This window comes from Triplophysa rosa, linkage group LG9 (assembly GCF_024868665.1).
Source record: "Triplophysa rosa linkage group LG9, Trosa_1v2, whole genome shotgun sequence".
NCBI classification, from domain to species: Eukaryota; Metazoa; Chordata; class Actinopteri; order Cypriniformes; family Nemacheilidae; genus Triplophysa; species Triplophysa rosa.
Genome location: NC_079898.1, coordinates 15,134,599 through 15,155,812, shown reverse-complemented (window position 1 = coordinate 15,155,812; position 21,214 = coordinate 15,134,599). Strand labels below are relative to the sequence as shown.

The following is a 21,214-nucleotide window of genomic DNA, read 5'->3' as shown; positions in this document are numbered from 1 at the left end:
GTAAATGCTTGAGGCCTTGGTCTTGTCGTTTTGACTGTAGAATAATGCTTACTGATGTTAAATGTAAAACCATTGCATTCGGTTTCAAACTAAGCTCGTTTCCCTGAGAAGCGTGGCAAAATACTGAAGAAATGGAAGTTTTATAAGGGAAGACTGGTGGATATATCTTGAAAAAAAGACAGGCATGACTATATTGGTCATTTGTTGTAAGAACTAGGCTATTAAAAATAGATATACTGCTAATAAAAGTTTCATTTTAATATACAGAGAAGCATAGAAAAACAAAAATGTTGCCGACATAAAATATAAATTGACTAAAAGTCAGTTATCAATATTTTTTAAACCCTTTCTTGTTTTTGACTACAGCAGTCTTTGCTTAGTTTGCACATGTGTTGTGTGTCATTTTTAGCCAAGCTTCCTTAAATTCTTATCAAAGCTGAGCTTCAGTTCACACAACTACACAACTTTTTATACAAGTATATCAAACAAAACAAACATGTAAATTGTTCAAATTTGTACAACACTTTTTAAGTCACTACTGTATGTTTACAGTATTTCACTCTGTAGCTTTTTAGACAGCCCTAATCTCTGTGTTTCAATGGCAATTTTTGTAGTGTTTCTTTTTTTCCTGAGTCTTGGCACACAATGGCCAGCTCAAATCTGTAACACTGAATGTACATCAGTGTTCTGTCTGCTGTGCTTGTCCCCATATGAAAAGTTGGTCATTTAAATGAATCCTTGGAAGTGCAGCGGCGTTTCCAAATGAACTCTTCTTTTATTTAACTTTGATTCCAAGTCAAATTTGAATGGGATCTTTAAAATCAAAGACGCTAGTTCTTCCAACTACGTCTTACATTATTCATGACAGCAAGCTGCTGGTAATTTAAAGTATTTTTTCATAACACAGCTATTTTTGACAGGTTTTTACAGAAGCCCACTGTTTTGATGAATAAGTGAATGAGTGAATAATCTATTGCAGCGACGACTGTAGTTACCCTGAAATCTCCCAATGTCTCTTCAAATATTTAAACTAAACCAGGATTCCAGCTGACATCAAACATCAGGGTATAACACGGCAAGCAATGCAAGAAGGATTTTGCACCTTTAAGCAATAAACACGTCATAACCACAGTACCACACAGAGAAGTGCAAGACAATTGTTAAACATAGGCTACATGTATGGTTGCATTCCCAGCTAACACAGTACGTTCTGACGACGTCGCCAGTTCGTCTTCATTTGGTCACCGTGACATTACTTTGTGACCACGTTCTGAGGACGTCTTTGCAACGTTACGTTTCTTAAAATTGTTGCGTATGTTCCAGAAACGTCCTATAGCCACGTCCACAAATAACGTCGTGAATTAATCCCATGGATAACGTTGTAGCGACGTGATGTACTGGTCTTCAGATAACCTGAAGTAACTAACTAACTAACTAATTAAATTGAACTAAATTAGTATTTCATTTAACTAAATACTAATACGTCACACAAATATTACGCATTCCTTCAGTATGAAAACTAATAATTAGTTTGCAGATTCCTCTTGGTTTCAAGAACTGTTTTGAGAAAGAGCATAATAATATTTCATGTGATCATAAAACGCCCTCGTGCAAAATATATGTAATATATTTTCCAAACATCTACAGTTCCCCAAACAATTCCCCCTCAGTACATCTCGACTCGAGGTACAGGCTAAACGGCCCCACCCCCATCCCCTCCGCCCGCGTCTCTGCGGAGCGTGATTGGATTAAAGTCGGTTACCCTTTCCCCTCTAACCCGGTGATGCTGGCTGTTTCCTGCTTCTTCTTCTGTCCAACCACCGCCGCTGCTTAAGCCCTTCGTCAGTAGAGCGCTGTAGGCACGGCGAGACGCTGAACGTGGACGCGGCACGAATCTCCCAGTCACCCACTGTATTATCCCATCCGAAATCACAGCAATGCGCAGGAAATCTAGGATTTTATTATGTTTCGCTGTGCTGTGGGTGCTTGGCATAGCGTATTATTTCTACTCGGGGACAACGCTAAGTCGAAAGGTAGGTTTCTGTGTTCGCTGGTTTGTTCGCGTTGCGCGCGGGTACAGTGAACAATCCAAGTTGTTTTGCGCGATCGTTTTTCAGCTTTCGGATGAATGAGTCAAAACGATCACTACGGCGATATCTGCAGCATGAGAGTGGTCGAGAAAAGACTCGGCAAACTGTTGTGTCCAGCGATGTATTTAGACACAAAGATACTGTTATCGCTCCCTGCCGACTACGTGCTGTGATTTCACTGTGAGACTACAGTACCGCCACGTATGGTTTAGCTGAATTCAACGCTCACGATTAACGCAGACGTCGTGCTTTTTTCCCCAAAAGATTTTGGTGGAGTGGTTAAGCTTCCTTTACGAGCCGGAGAGACGTTAACTGGTTACAAACTAGCAGATTCGCCGGCATGTGTTACAATGTAGAGAGTGTGTGAAGTGCCGATGCATTTAGACACGATCTGTTGTCAGGTGTTTTGCGGTCTGTGTGGATTGAACCGGTTTAAATGTTTCTTCGTTCATTCATGCACTGAATAAATAGCCAAGCCAACCTGAACTTAAAACAAATACGTCTACATTGATAATACAGTTAATACAACCTTCTGACAGCAATTGTTAAAACTCTGATTATTGAATGCTTCTAAATTTGAGTTCGTAAACTACACTCTGTACTTGTGTTTGATCGGTAACTTTCGACAGCTGTGTTTAAGCATCTGGAAAATGTACATATTTAACGTTTGATCTGTAGCTGACTGGTTAATAACCAGTTGACAGTATGTAAATATTGGGATACCAATATTTTGAAAGCAGGGTGGTGCAGCCACACGTTTATCTGCCTTTATAAGAACGTTTATTGAAATGTAGGCTATTAGTCACAATGCTTAGCACACGTACTTACTTTATTATAAAGTGACACGTCGTCTAGGGGTTTGTTTTGTGAATTGTATTGTGCATCAGCCAGACAGCTCAATTTCTATTTTGTGTGCATTTGATATTGTGGTCAGGGCACAATGAGATAAATAGACTGCACATTTGAGAATTGCTCCCTTATGGCGTTGTGGCAGCGTTGCAGTTTAAAACTTCAACTTTGACGAATTGTGTTACTGCCTTACTCTCTAGACCACCCAATCTTCTGCTGGTGATAGTTTTACTTCTGCTTTTATTTTATAATCTTGTAGCATATCAAGATGGCTTTTTGCGAATCTGTTCATAAAGCTTCACCCATGTACTGTAGGATAAGCAAGTGGCACAACATCTGGCCAACACTATTTCAGATGGCTCACGGCACTGAATCTGTTTCATTGGTACATTGATGTTTGGTGCCACTTCCTTGCTTTGGAGCTTTGGGGGATTAAGTGTCTATATCTGTAAAATTACACAGTGAAAGTTTGGTTTTTCGTTCGGTTTACATAAATGAGATTGCACTGTCCTTCCTCAGTTTATTTCTGCCAAAAACTGTTAGTTACGCAATGGATGTTAAACAGATGTCAGAGATCGTGTCTCCGCGAGGAAATGAATTCCCACATCTTTGTGCTCCATACGAACTCACGTCAGCCTCGGGACAGCAGTTGGGGTGCACAGGTTCGAGTACCTCGAAAGGGTCCGAATATTCTCTGTGTTTGTAAATGTGTGAGATGGGTTTTGGAGCCACGGCTGCCCTTGGATGCAGGCAGGATAGGGAAACGGACGGCTTTTATCTCCACCGAGTAATGCGTTTGATCTGATATCCGCTCCACAACACAATTATTGACAGTCTGATTGTTCTGCCCCTGTTGGCAGGATTATAGTGTGGCGGTGTGATGGGGCCATACTGCTATACAGTCACTTGCTCAAATCAAAGCTTGTTAACATCAGGATAAAGGGAACTGGATGACAGATTTGTCCATTTCTCCCAAAGCTGTGTGTGCTTGGGTATTCTCTATTCCCTTTTATAACAGTGCCAAACAGACGATTTTTGGGTTTGATGACTGTCATACAGATTAATTTATACCATGCAATGACAGCGAAGCACAGGCCCTAATTTTTACGCTGACTGGAGACTGTGAATTTCTAATTTTCTGATATTGTTCTGCTAAATGTCTTAGTGTCTCTGCATTCCAATACGTATTCTCAAGAATAACTTCCCGGAAATTGGTATACGAAGTTACATTTTACCCGCCAAAGGGTGAAAGGGGTTTTAAATTTGAGGCGTATTTATAGAGTATTTGTATTTATACGTATACGTATTTGTATTTTTAAATATTTGTAGAGTTCCTTTGCTTTATCTCTTTCCCGAGGTGCTGGCTGCAAAAACTCTTCCAAGCCTTGTAAATGCAACATTTTTGCAGCATTTTGCCACGGGATGTTTTTTCTGCTTATCTTCTACCTGCTGAGCTTTAAAAAAACTCAATATTTTTGCCTGCTTTTATGTTGGCAGTCGGATTTGAGAAGATTATGTTTCTCATCTTGTTGAATCAGCAGAGTCTAATTCCAGAGATTGAATCAATGCTTTGTTTTATACTGAGCCAAATTATAATCTTACCACATTGTACATGCATTCACATGCCCCTACACTGCAATTCCTCATTTTGTTGCCCTTGGTGTGAACAGGAAAGCATATATGAGGCACATTGTTTTTTATGGCCTGACCTTTGACAGGAATGAGGTTGTATATGTGTCTATGAAGGGCTTTAAAGACAGTGTAGAAGAGAAGAACCTCCTCTGTTCTGCATTAAAACTTTGGAAGCAGTTAATAACTGAGTGACCTATACGAGCAAAGGTCATTGAGTTCTGTTTATGACCATGAAATTCCTCTTTCTCAGACCTGTTTTTTTTAAGGAGACAAAGATATGCTGTAGTAGCAAATGGGCAAGACTTTAGTGGCATACAAATGTTGATCTTGCACAAACCATCAGGACCAGTTTTTATAATCTCCCGATGAGTAAGACGGATAAAATGAGAGACAATATTTGCTTTATGTGAGATGAGATTTTAAAGTTATACATTCAGATTAGCAAGAAAATATAACTTTCAGGGAACTTTTTCAACTTATTTTGCTGAGACGTGGCATCGATCCTATTTTAGTGTAACTTCTCATAATTATGCTCATTGCTCAATAAGTAGTTTGAAAAACTCTATTCAGACTGCTTATAAAAGTCTTGCTAATTTAATTTTTTCTTATATTTCTATATATTTCACTATAATTGTTGCAGTGATTACTTTTGACAGGCGGTGATTGTGTTGTCATGTCATAACATCTTTATTGAAGTATTTGGCAGTGGAGATGATGTTCTGTGATATGTGGAGAGATAAAAGTCTCTGAGGAATTTAGCAAATCCTGTCCAGTTCTCCCACAGCTCCTGTCTCTTTGGTAAGGGAGTTAGATTTGATAACGTTTTTAATGCATTCTTGCGTACTACTTCGGATACTTCTTCTTCTTTAAACTTAGCCATCAAAGCGGCTAGAGAAATATATTCATGTAGAGATAATGAGAAAATGGCCAGCCCGTTTATCCAAAGCCCCAATGTTTCGGTGAATGCGTTTCTTGTTGAACATGGGATTACAGAGAATACATTAGCTTTTGCGCTAGTCATCTTTCTGTATTCTTCACTTTAGTTATGCATCTTTTTGTGAAATATGTATGAGCCAGTGTGAAATGTATATAAGTAATGCAGAGCAGTATCCCTACAGCTCGGTTAATTGGAAGTTTCTGATAATAAATGAGCTTTTGATGTTAAGGGTCATTCAGTCCTAGAAGGGGGTTCAGACAGTGGATATGAATTGTGATGAATAGTTTTATGACACAGTCAGCTGCTTTATAGGTTTATATAGAGGTCTAGATAAATAAAATGTGTTTGTGCACATTATTGGGTTTCATATAGAAAGGGACCCAGAACAAAGGTGATAACCACTTCAGTATTTTTGACGTCTTAAATGGATGTAGACAGTTGAAGCCATTTTGGTGCTGGCTGTTATTGACTAAAGTAATATTAGTGACTGGATACTAGGGCTGGGTATCGATTCTGAAGTTTCGATTCTATTCCGATTCACAAGCTTTCGATTTGATTCTCGATTAGACTCTCTATGATAATAGATTTGAAGAGGTCATATGACACTGCTTAAACTAATTTTATCGTTTGTTTTAGATGGAATGCAATGTGTATACATGATTTAAGGTTCAAAATCACTGTATTTTACACATACCGTGCATGTTTGTATCTCCTCTTTGCCCCGCCTCTCTGAAACGCGCTGATTTTTTACAAAGCTCATCGCTCTGAAAAGCGAGGTGTGCGATGATTGGCCAGTTAACCAGTGCGTAGTGATTGGTCGAATACTGCAAGCGTTTCACGGAAATGTAACGCCTCTTACCATATTCGGAACATCATGTTCCCACGCAATTGTACTGACAGGTGATCAAATGTCATCGGTACTTCCTTGTATCAATTCGAGCCCGAATCTGATACGGAAAATGAAGATGATCAAGCCGATACATCAACTTTGCCAGCGCAACTTGAGCAGGATGTAAAGGATTGGTAAGGTTTTATTTAAAAAAAAGATGTTAAATAGTTAAAAACTATAGCTAACTGTTTTACCTTTTATAGGCGACGTTATAAAGACTATAAACAAACAACCATATACATCATACAGAGTTTGTGTGAGATAGAAACAAGCTCGCATTACAGCAGGGAATGGTATAAATAACGCGAGCGCTTTGGCCCTTCTTGATCAACCAGTGTTACGCCACGTCTCATCGCGACTCAACAAAGACAATAAACCCAAAATAAATACTAAATATAAAAAGACATTATAAACTCGACATTTGTTGCCTCTAGTAGGAACATTATTACTGATCATTAGGACTTATGTTGTCTTTTTTCACGTTGCGCACGTGTCTGCATTTGCAGATCACAAACACACGACAAACTCAACTTGCGTTAGTCCGTAACAAAGTCTTTTACAATAAAAATATACTTACAGGTTGCGAATCTGAAGCGCCAGCGAAGTTTTAATGGTTGGAATTGCCCCACTTTTTAACCAAAGCTTTCGTGCACTGCCGGCCTTGATCTCTCCCATGTTCATGAAGCAATCATCTGTGAAATGCGCTGCACAAACTTGAACATTCGGATTGTACTTTTCTGGAACAGTGTTGTAAATAAAATGTAACCATTCGTTTTTAGTTGTCTCATCTTTTGGCGTGGCAAACAAAGAGTCTTTCTTTTCGCAAGAAACACACAGCGTCTCCGCGACATGGCTGCGGCGGTGACGATACAATGAGATTTACAAGTACGCCCACCTCACTTGCGTTTAGATTTGGGCAGTCTTAAGTCAAATCATGTTACGAAGTGATGTACATTCGTCGGGGTGTGGTTACACGAGGCGTTTCAGGCAGGTCTGGGTTCGCATTCGCTTTTTGATAGAATGCATCTTTTGTTCCGACACTTTAATTTTAGTAATTTTACGTGTCTTATATATGCATGGGCAACTTATAACACACCAAAGACACAGAAAAACACATATTCCCGCCATATGACCCCTTTAATGAATGTTCAGTGCTTGCGGAAATATGAAAGAAAAAAAATAGATTCACGGCTTTTGAGAATCTATATCGAATCGACTGCATTTTAAAAAACAATTAATCGTAAATACATTTTTTTATTTTTTTGCCCAGCCCTACTGGAGACATATTATTGTTCTATAGTCCACGTATGGGTCACATTAGTCTTGTGTAGCCACACGTTTAGGCTGATGGCAGAATGGTTGGGGCTCAAATGCAGTTTTCATTGGCCAAGAAGGACCGCCCAAGAGGCTGCCTAAGTGGCATGTAAAGGAACCAATCACTGTCTGTTTTGTTCAGCGTCATGTTTATGGGGAGTGAAAATGCAATGCAGATATCCCTACGTGTTTTGGAAGTCCTGCAGAATTTAACTTATCCAAAGGCGACGTTGAAACTTCTCAGGCTTGGACTAGGGTCACATTGACCTTATAGGGTTGAATGAAGAAACTTTGGTAGAGGGAGAGCGACCAAAAAGAGTACAGCCCTTTGTGATTCTGCTGGTACTGTTTCTGAAAAACCGATAAGCAGCTGCAAGTACAGCAGCGTTCTTGGATTAACAGCTAGTTGTTTAGTTTTGTCAACACTATACAGATTTTACCCCAAATCCATTTGAGTTCATATGGTTTTCAGTGAACTCTTTGTTCAGGATTGGATTAAACATTCAGAAGAGGAATTACATTCATATTTAGCTGCAGTATTTATGTGGCCCAATTGACCATGCAGGCACATGTTAGCAGAACCAAATGGCGCCTGGATATTTCTTTTTCAATTTGATACATTTCTGTATTTTGCACTTTAGGGTAATTTACCGGTGAATCATTGCTTGGTCAATAACGTAAGCGACTGCGCTCCATCATTATACTTTAGTTCTCATACTGTTTTAAGACTTAACATGCTTGTGCCTTGATAACACAAATCTGTCTTTATCAGCTATAGCTTTTAGTGTAATCATTCCCCCTCCATCATCTCGAAGACAAAACAAAAACAGAGTTCTTGTTGTTGATAAGCACTCTTCAAGATATCTATGGAGACAGTAGTTCAGGCTTGTCTTTAAGCCTAGTTTCCCACTGGGCAATCTTCCAGGATGCCAAGCGGAGGGGCTGGAGCCTATGAATATAATATCTATGTTCTGTGATGGCAGACGTGAGCAATGTACTAGGGGTGGGAATCCTTTGGTCCCTCACAATTCGATTCAGAATCGATTCTTAGGGTCACGATTCGATTTAGAATCGATTCTTGATGTAATAATTAGCATATTTAAGATGTCATCGCGTCACGTTTGCGCTCAGAGTCAGACTAGTGTTGGTATTTTGGCTTCTACTCTTAGAACTGTCACACATATTGTATTTTAATACAACAGAGTGCCTGTAAAGCCATTCTCATTGATGTATTCTGCTGTCAGACATTAAAACAAGTACATAATGGTAATTAAACTTGACTCATTAGTTCTGTATGTTAAACGACAATCACTTCCATGCATTGCCAGTGCCACATCGTATAACAAAATCATCATACACATACATTAAAAGTGCGGTTATTTTACCAATATTATTGTGTTAGTCTATATTAGTCACTATTTTGCATTTACTGACAAGTCAGCTGCGGTATAGTAAATTGAATGTGCTGTTTCTCCCTGCCACTCACTCACTGCACAGAACAGATGCAGATGCAGAGAAAGACCATCCTAAAAATGTATTCTGTTTATCTTGCAGTTTAGTCCTACAGGGCTGAACGTATTTTGTCTCCACTGCTCCTATATGCTCCGCTGTGCTTGAGCGTGGTGAGGTGTGCACTCCGGATGCTGCACCTCTCTTGCAGTTGACTTCCGCCTTATTTGTTCCAAAGACATCACGTTATTATATTTAGTAACGTTTAAAAAGATCTATTTTTGAAGTTTGTGAATCGATTCGAATCGCTAGCTGATTGAATCTTCATTGTGATATTTTTTTTTTCTCCCAGCCCTACAATACACATCAATCAGTTCAGCCAAAAAGCATCTTCAATTTCTCCAGAAAGCGTTTGAAAAAGTGTTGCGTGGCCGTGGACTGTTATAGCCTATGGGAGTACATTCTTATCTCAAATCATCTTGCTGTTGAAGTAAACGTGATGAATGCCGAGTAGCATCCTAAAGTGTGGATCTATTTTTGGATCTGGATATAATTGACTGGCTTTTTAGAAGATTTGGCCACACGAGCAACATAATCCCCTTCCATCCTTTTGAAATAGAGATGAATATCGAATGCAGTGAAGTGTGTCTTATTGTTCCCAGTGTTAAAGCCTAAAGGCGGCTCTCCCAAAGCTACAATATGAAGACTTCAAAGGACCTGCATAAAAATGTGCAAAAACATTTAAATATTAATATTAGGGAAAAGATTATTCCCTTATTTCATCGCTTGTGTACAAAGCGACACGATGATGATATTTGTTAGCGTCTTTTAATTCATCCTATCCCCAGTGTTTTGAGTCTTTGCCCAACATCTTGCTAAAATCTTCATAGATGGTGTCATTGCCAAATTTACAATCACAACCATACACCATAATATTGAACTGCTCTCATAAACGAGTGTTGTTCATTCAAACCAGTCGCACATCCTAAGAATTAACATCTGCTTTGTGTCTATGCCAAACACATCTGTTGTGTCAGCTTTTGCTTGAAGTATTGTAACATGTTTCTTGGCTCACAAAGATTAAACCAAGATCCTCGTATGAGGAGAGGGCAGTCAGAGTTGTTTAGAGACTCATGTACCGGGCGCATACACACCTGAATGTGTCGAAGATGCAGTTTGCTTAGCCAAGTGCTTCTAGGTGTTTTGCCACCTCTCAGAGACATCAACGGACCAATCGCATTGCAGCCATATTATTGTAATGAGCTCTGTTTTTGAATTGCATCCTGTGGTGGATCATCATGTCTACAAAATATTGTGCGATGTTGCTGATTCAAAGCTACTTTTGAGTCCTTGATGCTCAAAATGCATCTGGCTACATGAAAAATGCAAAAAAAGAAATGTAGCAATTTTATTTAATGTTATTAAAATGGCAGATCATGTAATATTTGTGAAGGTTTTTCTGGGCCTGTTTTATAACCTCTATCTTTGAAATGTGCCTAATAGTTAAGTATTGTATAGTAATAATAGATAAAGTTTTGGTGTATTTAGCAGTGTAACCATTCATCTTACAGGAGGGTTCACCTTATTTGCCCACACACTGAAAAAAACCACACAAAATTTGCGCAAAAATTTGTTTTTTAAAGTACACAAAAAAAAAAACTCGACAAAAAAAGTAACATTTACTTAAACTGTGTAAAAAACGTTACCAAAAAATCAAGTAAAATGTACTTAAAAAACTGTGTGCAAAACTTAAGTAAAACACATAAAATTAAGTAAATCCTATAGTTATTTTTTTACAGTGCAGCTTTAGTCTGGCCTCACAGGATTTAATAAAAGACAACGTGAACACTTGAAGTTAACCACAAAAGCTAAAATCAGCCACAGGAAGGCCCTTCTTGTCACCATCCATCTGACTGACAGAAATAGTTCGCTGTCGAGTCTGCTCTTAAATCAGTCATGTAGAACTAAATAAATGCTTGCAAGAACATTGTCAGGTTTTATGTGGCTCTGAAATGCCTCAGCTGTCTTTACAAATTGAAAGTTTTCTTAATAAGGAATTGCTTTTCATTTTTTTCCCATAGTGCCCCGTCAATGAGATGGAGATGTGCTAGGCTACTTAGACGTAGAAGATACTTGGTGTGGAACATTGAGTAAATTGCCTTGAAGTGGCAATGTATAATTTAACCCGTGCAACTCCGAATCAAATTCCTCTTGTTTCAAGCTAAATCAAGTGCAACAGTGTAATTTTTCTCATGGTTTTGTAAAGCTCAAAAGCATCAATTACGTTCTAATTAACATGCAGAGGAAGGCAGACGGTGCTCGGGAAATGCTGACTGCAGTCCCTTGTCTTTCGGCCTGATGTTACCTTTCATGCATATTCAACCAACGACTCTTAAGAGAATATTGCCCCAGTCATTTCAAAGACAGATGACACTAAAACTTTCCCTAATATTTTATCTATCTGATTTAATAATTGTAATTGTTTCATTTTTGCTGTCATGTGAAACTTCATTTTATCATTTTGACTATGCCCCACTCTTGAGCTAAAAGCAGAAATCAGATTTCTTTTGTCCTGGACCATTGATGCCCTTTTTTAAAAACGCAACACTGGTCATATAGGTCAAGTCACAGTTCTGTTAGCTGGCCCATAGCGCTCACACCCTGGTCTAAGGCCAGCTGAATGTCCTAAGTGTTGTAAAAGAGTTTGTAAATTAGGCCAGCATGGTTAGACTTGTTTGCATGGATTTCTACTCTTTTAAATGACCAAGCACTTATTTGGATATTACATTTCGCGCCAGGTTTGCTTTTAAGAGGCGTTGTGTCTTGAATAGCTTTGTTGCTTATCTATTTCTTTAAGCAGGTTTTGAGCTTCTGCCAGGTCTTTGGCTTCCATAAGTGCTTTGCATACATCTTCATTGCCATTACCGCAAAATCTAAGGCTTTCTTGTCCCTTTTTTTACCCAGAGAGGTTCTGCCTGTACCTTACACCTTTCTTGCTTAGCCAATTTACATACCTTGCGCTGAAATGATTGCCCTATCATGGTCAAGTGAACATCTGTGCTGTGAGTCATACCACCTGTCCCAGATCAATGAGGACACAAAGTTAAGACAAGAAAACGAAGTTGTTCATTAAAGAGGAATAGTTCCCTTTAATTTAAGCTTCTGTTATCACCAAAGTGATGCTTTTTACGCTGTCTTGATCTTGCATTCGATTTGTTAGGGGTTTATATCGCTTTTGCTTTGTCATTCTTGTAGCAATGCAATACAAGTGGTTTTATCTTTAAAGACAGCTTCAGGTTTTAGATTACAGATAGTCTTTTGGAAAGGGTATCTGTGCAAGCGGTGAAGCGTGGTGCCTCTGTCAGCAACTGTGTCACTTCATCTTGACTTCATCTGGTTGGTTTTCAAAGACAGAAAAGTGTCAAGTGTATCTTTCACAATCCTTTGCGTGTGTTTCAGGTTGGTGGAAATAATAAATGGATGTGGCAAATTTACTGAAAGCAGTAGGTTTATTATTATTAGTTATTGTAGACGTTTAAATATTTGCTTGGTTATGTTGAAAGCTTACTTTAATATGTTTTAGATCATTAGATGTGATTTTGTGGTGCCTTGAAAGTGTGTCTTGAACGGTTTTTGCTTTCTACAAAAAGGCATACATGGCAGGATGGAATTTGCTTGAGGTTTTGGATGCAACCTTTGTTGTAATTGATATTTAGAGAACTCCCCAGTTTCTGTTAATGAAACCTTAGCATAGGACATGATGTGCGAGTGTGGCAGATGGGTGAAGGACGACTTGAGCTGTGAACTCATCTCGGCTGATCTCTTCTTGATTGACACGCTGGGCCTGCAGGGCAGCCAATTTGCACTTCTCTCCATGCACAAAGTGACGGCCCTCTGGACGCCCGATGCAAATTTAGAGTCGACAGCTTCTCACCTTTTGCTGAAGCAGTTGGCTGGCATGTCGCTGAGTGCTGGTCTGATTCTGACAGGATGCCTGATTTTGTTTGGCATAATTTTTTACACTCTGCATAACGTTCCGTTTTCTCTTGATTTAGGCGACACTGTTGAAAAACAGAGCTGGTGCTTCACCAACCACGAATTTGGCAACAGCTCTGCATTTGTCTTCTGCATTATTGAATGCTTCAAGATCTTTTAACCTGAGCCTTTATACAACCAGCCTGATAAAACACAACAGATTGAATTGTACAGAAAGCCACTGGTGTTGCTTTACTCTGAAAATAATACACTTGGCCAATAAAGCAAATTCTGATTCTGATTCTGAATGCTAGCTGAAGCTTCCAAAAAATATTTGTCATGTCGCTTCCCTGCTGAAATGAGACCTCTTGGGTGAAATACATAACATAACCTTGCTGTCCGAGCACTATCTGCCTCGCAGATTTGATCATAATGAAAGACAACATGTAGGCCAAGGACAACACGCAGCCTCTCGGTTTATAAATTGTTGTTGTCACATCAGTTTTATAAAAATTAAGATGAACCTCTGTTGATGACTAGTTTACTCATTCATGAGCACGTATTAGTCGGTAATATCTAGAATAAATATAACATCTTATTTTGTTATTTAAATAACTGTATCTTAAAGAGACAGTTCATCCTAGGGCTGCATAAGGATAAGTCTCAACTAATGGTTTGCAAAATAAAAGTTTTTGTTTACATAATATATGTGCATGTACTGTGTATAATAATTATGTATATAAATACACATGCATGTATATATTTTAGAAATATTTACATGTATATATTCATTTTTATTATATTTCTATATAATTTATTATATATAAAAATATAAATGTTTAATATCTAAAAAAATTCTTAAAATTATACATGTATGTGTTTGTATTAGTGACTGCAGCCCTTGGGTCATCCAAAAAGTTCATAATTTATCCACCATCTTGTTAAAATATGTCAAACATATATATGACTCTTTCTTCTGTGGAACACAAAGGATAATATGTAAAAAAATGTCTCTGTGGTTTTGTGTCCATACAGTGGAAGTCAAAATGGACCGCTGTTGTACGGTTAGCAATGTTCTTCAAAATATCATCTTTTGTGTTCTGCAGATGAGAAAAAGTCATACAGGTTTGAAGCGACACGAGGATGAGTAGATGATGGAAGTATTTTCGGTAGAGTGAACTTTCCTTTTAAGATTATGCAATGGGTTGAGGCATTAGCTATTGAAAGTGCCACAGCAATCAACTTCTGACCCACCAGGAACTACAACTTCAACTTATTTTGTTCTACTTCAGGGACTTTCTTCCATAATGTCTCATTGGACGGATTTTATTTGTTTACCCATTATCTCCCCTAAGGGACATTCCAAAAAGCTTAACAGGAAAAACACTTAACATGGCCGAATGTGCTCGACATAGTCTCTCTCACAAACAGTGCTTGTAAGAAGCAAAAAGGATTATGTCATAAAACGCATTCCGCCACATTTTTATTTGAAGTAAGTTCAGAGAGAAATTTAGGTTGTCCAATGTTAAAGAGCTAGTTCACCCAAACATTTAAATTCTGTCATACTTTACTCTCCTTCATGTAATTTCATACCTGTATTTGTTCTGATGAACACAAATATATTTGGAAGAATGTTAGCAATTTTTAGTTCTGGGACATCATTGACTGACTACCATTGTAGGAAAAATAAAATGGTAGTCAAAGTTACCCCAGAACGGTTTGTTTTCCTAAATTCTTCAAAATATCTAATTTTGTGTTCACCAGAACAATAATTATACAATAATTTTTTTTCTACTGTGGTAGTGGATGATGTCCCAGAACTGAAAATTGCTAACATTCTTTCAAATATCTTTGTGTTCAGCAGAATAAAGAAATTTAAAGGTGAGTAAATGATGACAGAATTTTCATTTTTGGGTGAATTGTCCCTTTAAGGCACACTAAGCCTTTGTAGCAGTTTCCTATAGCAGGGATAAGAATGCCAAACTTTGTGATTTGTGTGTAGATTATGGGCTCATTAATTTGTCTGTTGACAATATTTATGATGAAATAAATGTATTCTTTCAAAGCCACACGTAAAACTGCTGTCTTACACTGGGCTTGTACATGCAGTAGAAAATGCTTAACATAAAAATATAGTCTCCTGAGATTAGAGCTTCATTTTGGCAGTCGATAGCTTTTATGACAAGGGAAGTGCGAGATATATTTGCTTCTCCCTGGTTTGTTGTTGTAATACATTAATCCACGTTAAGTGTTTCTCATTAAGTGTTTTAGAATGTCCCACAGGGACTTTATTTTTAATGATTCAAACTACTTAATCTGCACAGTAAACAATTTTCCTTCAATTCACTTTGGACTTGTAGCTGTGACCAGTATAGATGTGGGTATGATATTGGCAGTTTTGGGTCAGGAAGGTTATGGATTTTTGTGAACTTATTTTATTTTTGACAATAAAATGGATGCCGTCAAAGTCTTGTTTGAGGGAAGACGGAAGCTGATTTATTGAAATAAAAAGGTTTTTAATAATACCATTTTGACCCGAAACAGTAGTGTACATGTATCTGATTTTTAAAATGCATCATTATTTAGCATCTGCCATATTGAAATGTACTTTAGATTCACGGTTTACTTTTTATATCGCTGAACCCATTTGTTTACCTGCAGCAATGACAGGCAGCACCACTCGTGTCCATACTTTCCACATTCTATCTCATGTTTCAGCTTGTCTCCAATTTTTCCTCCTTCGAATCATAGATTTGAAATGTCTGTCCAGAAATGGTAAAGGTTGAAGTAGAAGGAGGCTTTTATCAGTGATTGTGGGGTGTTGTGGGTATTTTGGGCTTCTCCGGACATGCGAGCATGCTTTACAGGTTAAGTCTGCATTATTTGTAATTGCATTATCACAATAAGAACAAGTGCTCGTGTGCAATAGGAAACCAGAGGATTTGTGTTGTTTCTCCAGAAAACTCTGCAAAGAACCTTTCAAACCTTTTCCATGTATGGGAATAATGTATTTTTAGCCTTTTAGCTCCCCCATCCCGAACGCTTGGAAAGTAGATGCCCTTTTCCTGGTAATTGAGGTAATCATGCTTTAATCTAAAAATTGCGTTAACTAGAACGAGACAAAAGCAAGCAGCATGTTTTATCCCTTTCTGCACCGGCGCCACAGCTCTCAAACATTATTCTGTTGGCAAGCGTGAGGTCTGTTAAGCCCCAATCTAAAACGGAGTATACAGCAGTTTATTACAAGGCTTTCTGAAATACTTCATTCTGATTGGTCAGTCGTGGGATTGTGAGGTCAGCGGTGTAACTTTAATGTGTCTCTCATCACATTAGTCTTTCCCTTCTTACGCTAGTTGGAAATAACTGATGACACCATCTTCCAATTTTAATATGTGGTGAACTGAACTTTTGATAGATGATGGGACATGATTACTGCCAGTCTGAATATTAGCCTAAATAAATCTGAAATGAATAAAAAGAATATATAATTTATTACTGGAATATGCCATTGATCTAAAGAGTTACTATGTAGTAATGCAACATATCTGTCTGTTGGGTCCATGCCCTTGCCTGTGTGTGTTTACCCTCTGTTGCTGGGACAGGCATTGTTTAAGACCAATGTGGAGATTTTAGCGCCATCTAGCAATGAAGTTTCAAATTGCAACTAATGGTTCACTCCACCACTCCCTTTCGAAGTACTATGGCGGCTCTCACAGGACAAAGATGTCTTCGCGTTTTCGCTTGTTTGCTGAAGGAGATAACGTATTTGTAGAGCAGTTTAACTTTCTTCTGTAGAAACAACATGGTGAATTCCATGTGAGGGGACCCGTGGTGTATGTAGATAGACATAGCTCATTCTAAGATAATAAAAACATAACGCTTCATTATGTAAGGTCTTTATACACCTCTAAAGACATAGTTATGTATATTATATTACAATTCTGTCAATAGATCCTCCAAAAAATAACACACTGGACCTTTAAAACAATGGCGTTTTGCGTTTGATGATACACTAGAGAAATGTTTCAAATGTCAGATGCAGGGTCTTTATCTTGGGTGAGAAATCTGAGGTGCAACATTAAATTACAACACAGCCAACTTTCCTGCCTGAAGAGCATTCACGCTCTCTGACGTCTTTTTTGCACAACTCATCACATATTATCACCGCTCTCTGAAGGCGTAGCGGGAGTTTCTTTTTACCCCAGGGACCTGTTTGCCATTCAAGGGAAAGAGACTAATTAAACATGACAGGCTTTTTATTGTGTGAGCGGGCATATCGTATCATGCTGCTTGAATGATCCAGTCAGAAGGAATCTAAACCATCACATGGGACTTTTGCACATTTCTGCTTCTGTACGCTTGTGTGTCTGGTGTTCAGCAAGGACACCAATGTGACAAGCAATTTGAATTTAAGGTATTTTATTTCGTGGTAATGTATTGCACTGTGTGATAAATTGTGTTTTGTATAAAAGTTTAAAATCATGTGCGATCACATGAGTCGTATCATAATAAAAGAACATAATTATTTTATATTGAGCCTTTTGCTGTATTGATCACATGACTAGCCGCATATACTATTCACTTTATCTTGGTTGCCCACAAAAATGGTCACATTTTTGCCATTAATGAAGCAGTAAAGCGAAGACAATTACATATCGGACAATATAATATACGGAGTATACCTTGGGTGGTATAAATTGATTTTATTAATGTGTTTCAAGTTTATTTTAACATGATGGTGTTTGGTAGGAATCACCCAGTCAAAGCTGTTGCGCAAATTACTTATTTCTGTAAGAATGGTTGTTCAGGCATCTATGCAATTACAATGTTTAATAGGGTCTTTTGACCTTTTAAAAGTAATCAGCGAGAATTAAAACGGGATGTTCTGGCGACACGGCTAACCCATTGACCGGCATTCCTCCCTCACCAATCATTCTCTTCTTTTTTTTGTTCTATTCTTTTCTTCTCTTGCTGCCTCAATCTCTGATTACACATCGTTGTTCATTTAAAATGAGCCATTGCAACCATTCTCAACTTCATTGTGAACTGTGTGCATTTCAGTTCAAAGAATAAAACAAAACCGTTCCCAGCTTGCTTTACATGTAACTGAACGGTGGTGAGTATAATGTATTGGATGGTATATGTTTGAAGTGGAGCTTGTGCTTAATCGGATCTATGCAATTTTTGTTTCATGTTCAAAAAGCAATGAAAATACTTTTAATTTAATATACTTGCATGCACTATTTCTAGCTAACTGTTATTTGTAAGAGATTCAGAGGTTTCAGATTTTTTTCTACACAATGCATTTCAGTGTTTTTGGAACAGAATGTCAAAGCAAACCCATGTGTGGAGCTGTCTTGTCCTTAACTGGACATGACTAGTCCAGCCACAGAATAACTTTTTTTGAGTGTGTGTGTGTTGTCACATGCTGTTTGCAGTTTCCAGTTTTCCATCAAAGATGCTTTTGTCAAACCCATCATGCTTATATTCGATGACAGCTGCCGTTGCTTCACAGATGTTTTTGAGAGGAATGATTGTATATCCTGAGCCATTAATGCGACTGAATGCTGGTGATTCAATGATTCAGTGACGGATCTGTCCGATCCGTCCATCTAACTCAACATGCATCTTAGGAAGCTTTTCCACAACAACTCCTTAATGTGTCATAGTGTGATGTGCTTTTCTCCTAGTTAATCGTTTTTACAAACGTTATAAGTATAAGAATACAGTAAGTGAGAATATGAAAGGCAACGCTTGGAGAACTTTGGTGAGGGTAGTCTGTGGCCCAGCCAGTCTGTCATTACACATCCTTGGGTTTCCTCTGAAGAACTGTAATTATGATCAGCTGGCCTGTGAGGCTTTAGTCAGAAGCGAGGCTCAAGTTGCAGCCTGTTTTCATGAGATTTTTACCTAGCCCCTCAGTTTCCCCGAGTTCTCCCCGGATTGCATGTCATTTTCTCCGTGTGCTTAGCTCCTTGCATGAATACAAAATGATCAACTCCCTGGCATACGGACCAGAGAAATCTGAGAGGGCGGTTTGGAAACAGAGTTGTAATTTAACCAACACACTAAAGCCTCTATAACTAGATCCCTTTCTTGTGTGCACACGCATCTGAAAGAGTCTTGGTTTAATGAGATAATCAGAGGGGTATTTTACCTAAAAATGACCTCTGGGACATCTTGCTTGAAACACAAAAGGATTCAATTTGTAGTATCTCTAGGCTGTTTCATTTAACGAAACTAAATTGTAAACAAAGCTGTGTCTGTGCCCATTCACTTTTATTTTATAGAAAAGATTTTAGAAATGATTTCCTTCACACAAGAATGTCATACAGTTATGCATATAATAAAGAAACACACAAAGATGTAGTGTTTTAATTGTTGTATTTTCATTGGGTTTTCAAGCTTACTGGTAAAGGTAACTGATAACTCTGAATGTGCCTTTTGTGATGTTTAGAAAGTATGAAGCCTGCATCCAAGTGTTATGCAATTCTGGATGTTTTTTTTCTTATCTCCACCTGTGACCTGATTGTGCCAGTGTGGAGCAGTTCATGTCAGACCTGTACTTCCCCTCACACCTCAGAGACCTGGATTCTGGACAAACACACGGGAGGGCTCAAGGCTACACAATTGTCTCATTGAATGTCCTTTGCACCACTTGCACGCTACCGTGATTTCTCACAGTTTGTTCCACCTGGGTTTTACCCTTAGTCTTGTTTAGCTTCACGAATCTTCAGCTCCTTTTACCTAAATAATGTTCTTCACAATTCAGAACAAGCTCAGAAAAACTAAAGAATTGGACCACTGAACATTTGCATTCTCAGTTTCTTAAGTTTTGTCGAAACTACAGTGGCAACTGATAGCCACAGCTGCACTAGAACAACAGCTCTTTTCTGTCAGCGCTGAATGTTTTTGTTAGCAAAGCGCATTCCTTTATACAGGCATAATATAAAAACATACCATTAAAGGATTTATCATCACAGCTTGGTATTTTACTCGCAGTGTAGCGGCATGTTTGTGAAAGATGACCCACCTGCGCTGAACTGCAGGGGTGGTTCTGTAAGTGCTGGAAAAATTGTCTGTGGTGTTTTCACATAAATAATGTTTTATTTATATAAATAAATGAATGTTTTCATGCTGTTGCATAAACAAATGTTACAGGTCATTACAAGTATCTGGAACTTATGACAGCGTTGTGTCTTGGTTCATTTTGGGTCTTTTTTTAATTTAGGGTTAAAGGGACAGTTCACCCAAAAATAAAAATTCCGTCATCATTTACTCGCCCTCCAAATATCTATACATTTCTTTGTTCTTATGAACACAGAGAAAGATATTTGGAGTGTCATTGCGTTACATGTATCCGTGTCAGTCTCGCTAATGCCTTCGCGTTGCGTGCATTCGCGTTAATAATGTCCGCCTGTCTGGCCCGAGCGTCCATTACGGCCCCATACAGTAGCGGCCCACCGGGAAAATTTCCGATACTCCAGATGGCCGGACCGCCCCTGGTCGTGGCCGTAGGCCGTCGTTGTGACGGCCGTAGGCCGTCGTTGTGACGGCCGTTCTGGACTTTGACAGAATGTCCTACTGGTCAGTCCGCCCCTGGCCACCCGATTCGCGTCATTCGCATCGCCTGCCGCGACTCGCGAGTTTGTCTATACGCGTCTTTGTATGTAATTTACTCGCGCAAATCGCTTAATTCTTGTTTGGTGTGAACCCATCATTACAGTTCATCCGCTGGTCGCATGCTTTACGCAGCAGTTTAAGTTAAGATATACGTTGGAATGTGCTTGTACTCGTCCAGATAGAGAGAGAGTGCAATGAATTTATGATGAATAAACTTAGTTAATCTGCGGGTCAAATGCATTCCGGACCGTAGAGCACGATCCGTACGGATCACCGATCAACCAGCGTGAGTAAACGATGACAGAATTTTCATTTTTTGGTGAACTGTTCCTAGCAATACCTGACCTGCTAGGACTGATATGTGGTCAGAATAACCACAAAAGGCCATTTTGGGGTTTTTGCTGTAGGTTGGCCTGTATATCAAGTATAATCAAATGAATGTAATTCCTTTCATGA

General features: G+C 38.6%; 1 protein-coding gene across 2 annotated transcripts in view; it reads left to right on the top strand.

Moving 5' to 3' along the window:
- Positions 1 to 1,787: 1,787 nt before the first annotated feature.
- The window catches only part of galnt2 (UDP-N-acetyl-alpha-D-galactosamine:polypeptide N-acetylgalactosaminyltransferase 2), a 62,829-nt gene continuing 43,402 nt past the window's right edge, over positions 1,788 to 21,214 (top strand). Inside the window, exon 1 of one of the 2 annotated variants that reach the window (XM_057341429.1) lies at positions 1,788 to 2,033. In XM_057341429.1, coding sequence (XP_057197412.1) covers positions 1,938 to 2,033 — 96 coding nt within the window. In that variant the 5' untranslated portion in view covers positions 1,788 to 1,937. The remainder of the gene's footprint in view (positions 2,034 to 21,214) is intronic. The other variant, XM_057341430.1, reaches the window with a different exon arrangement.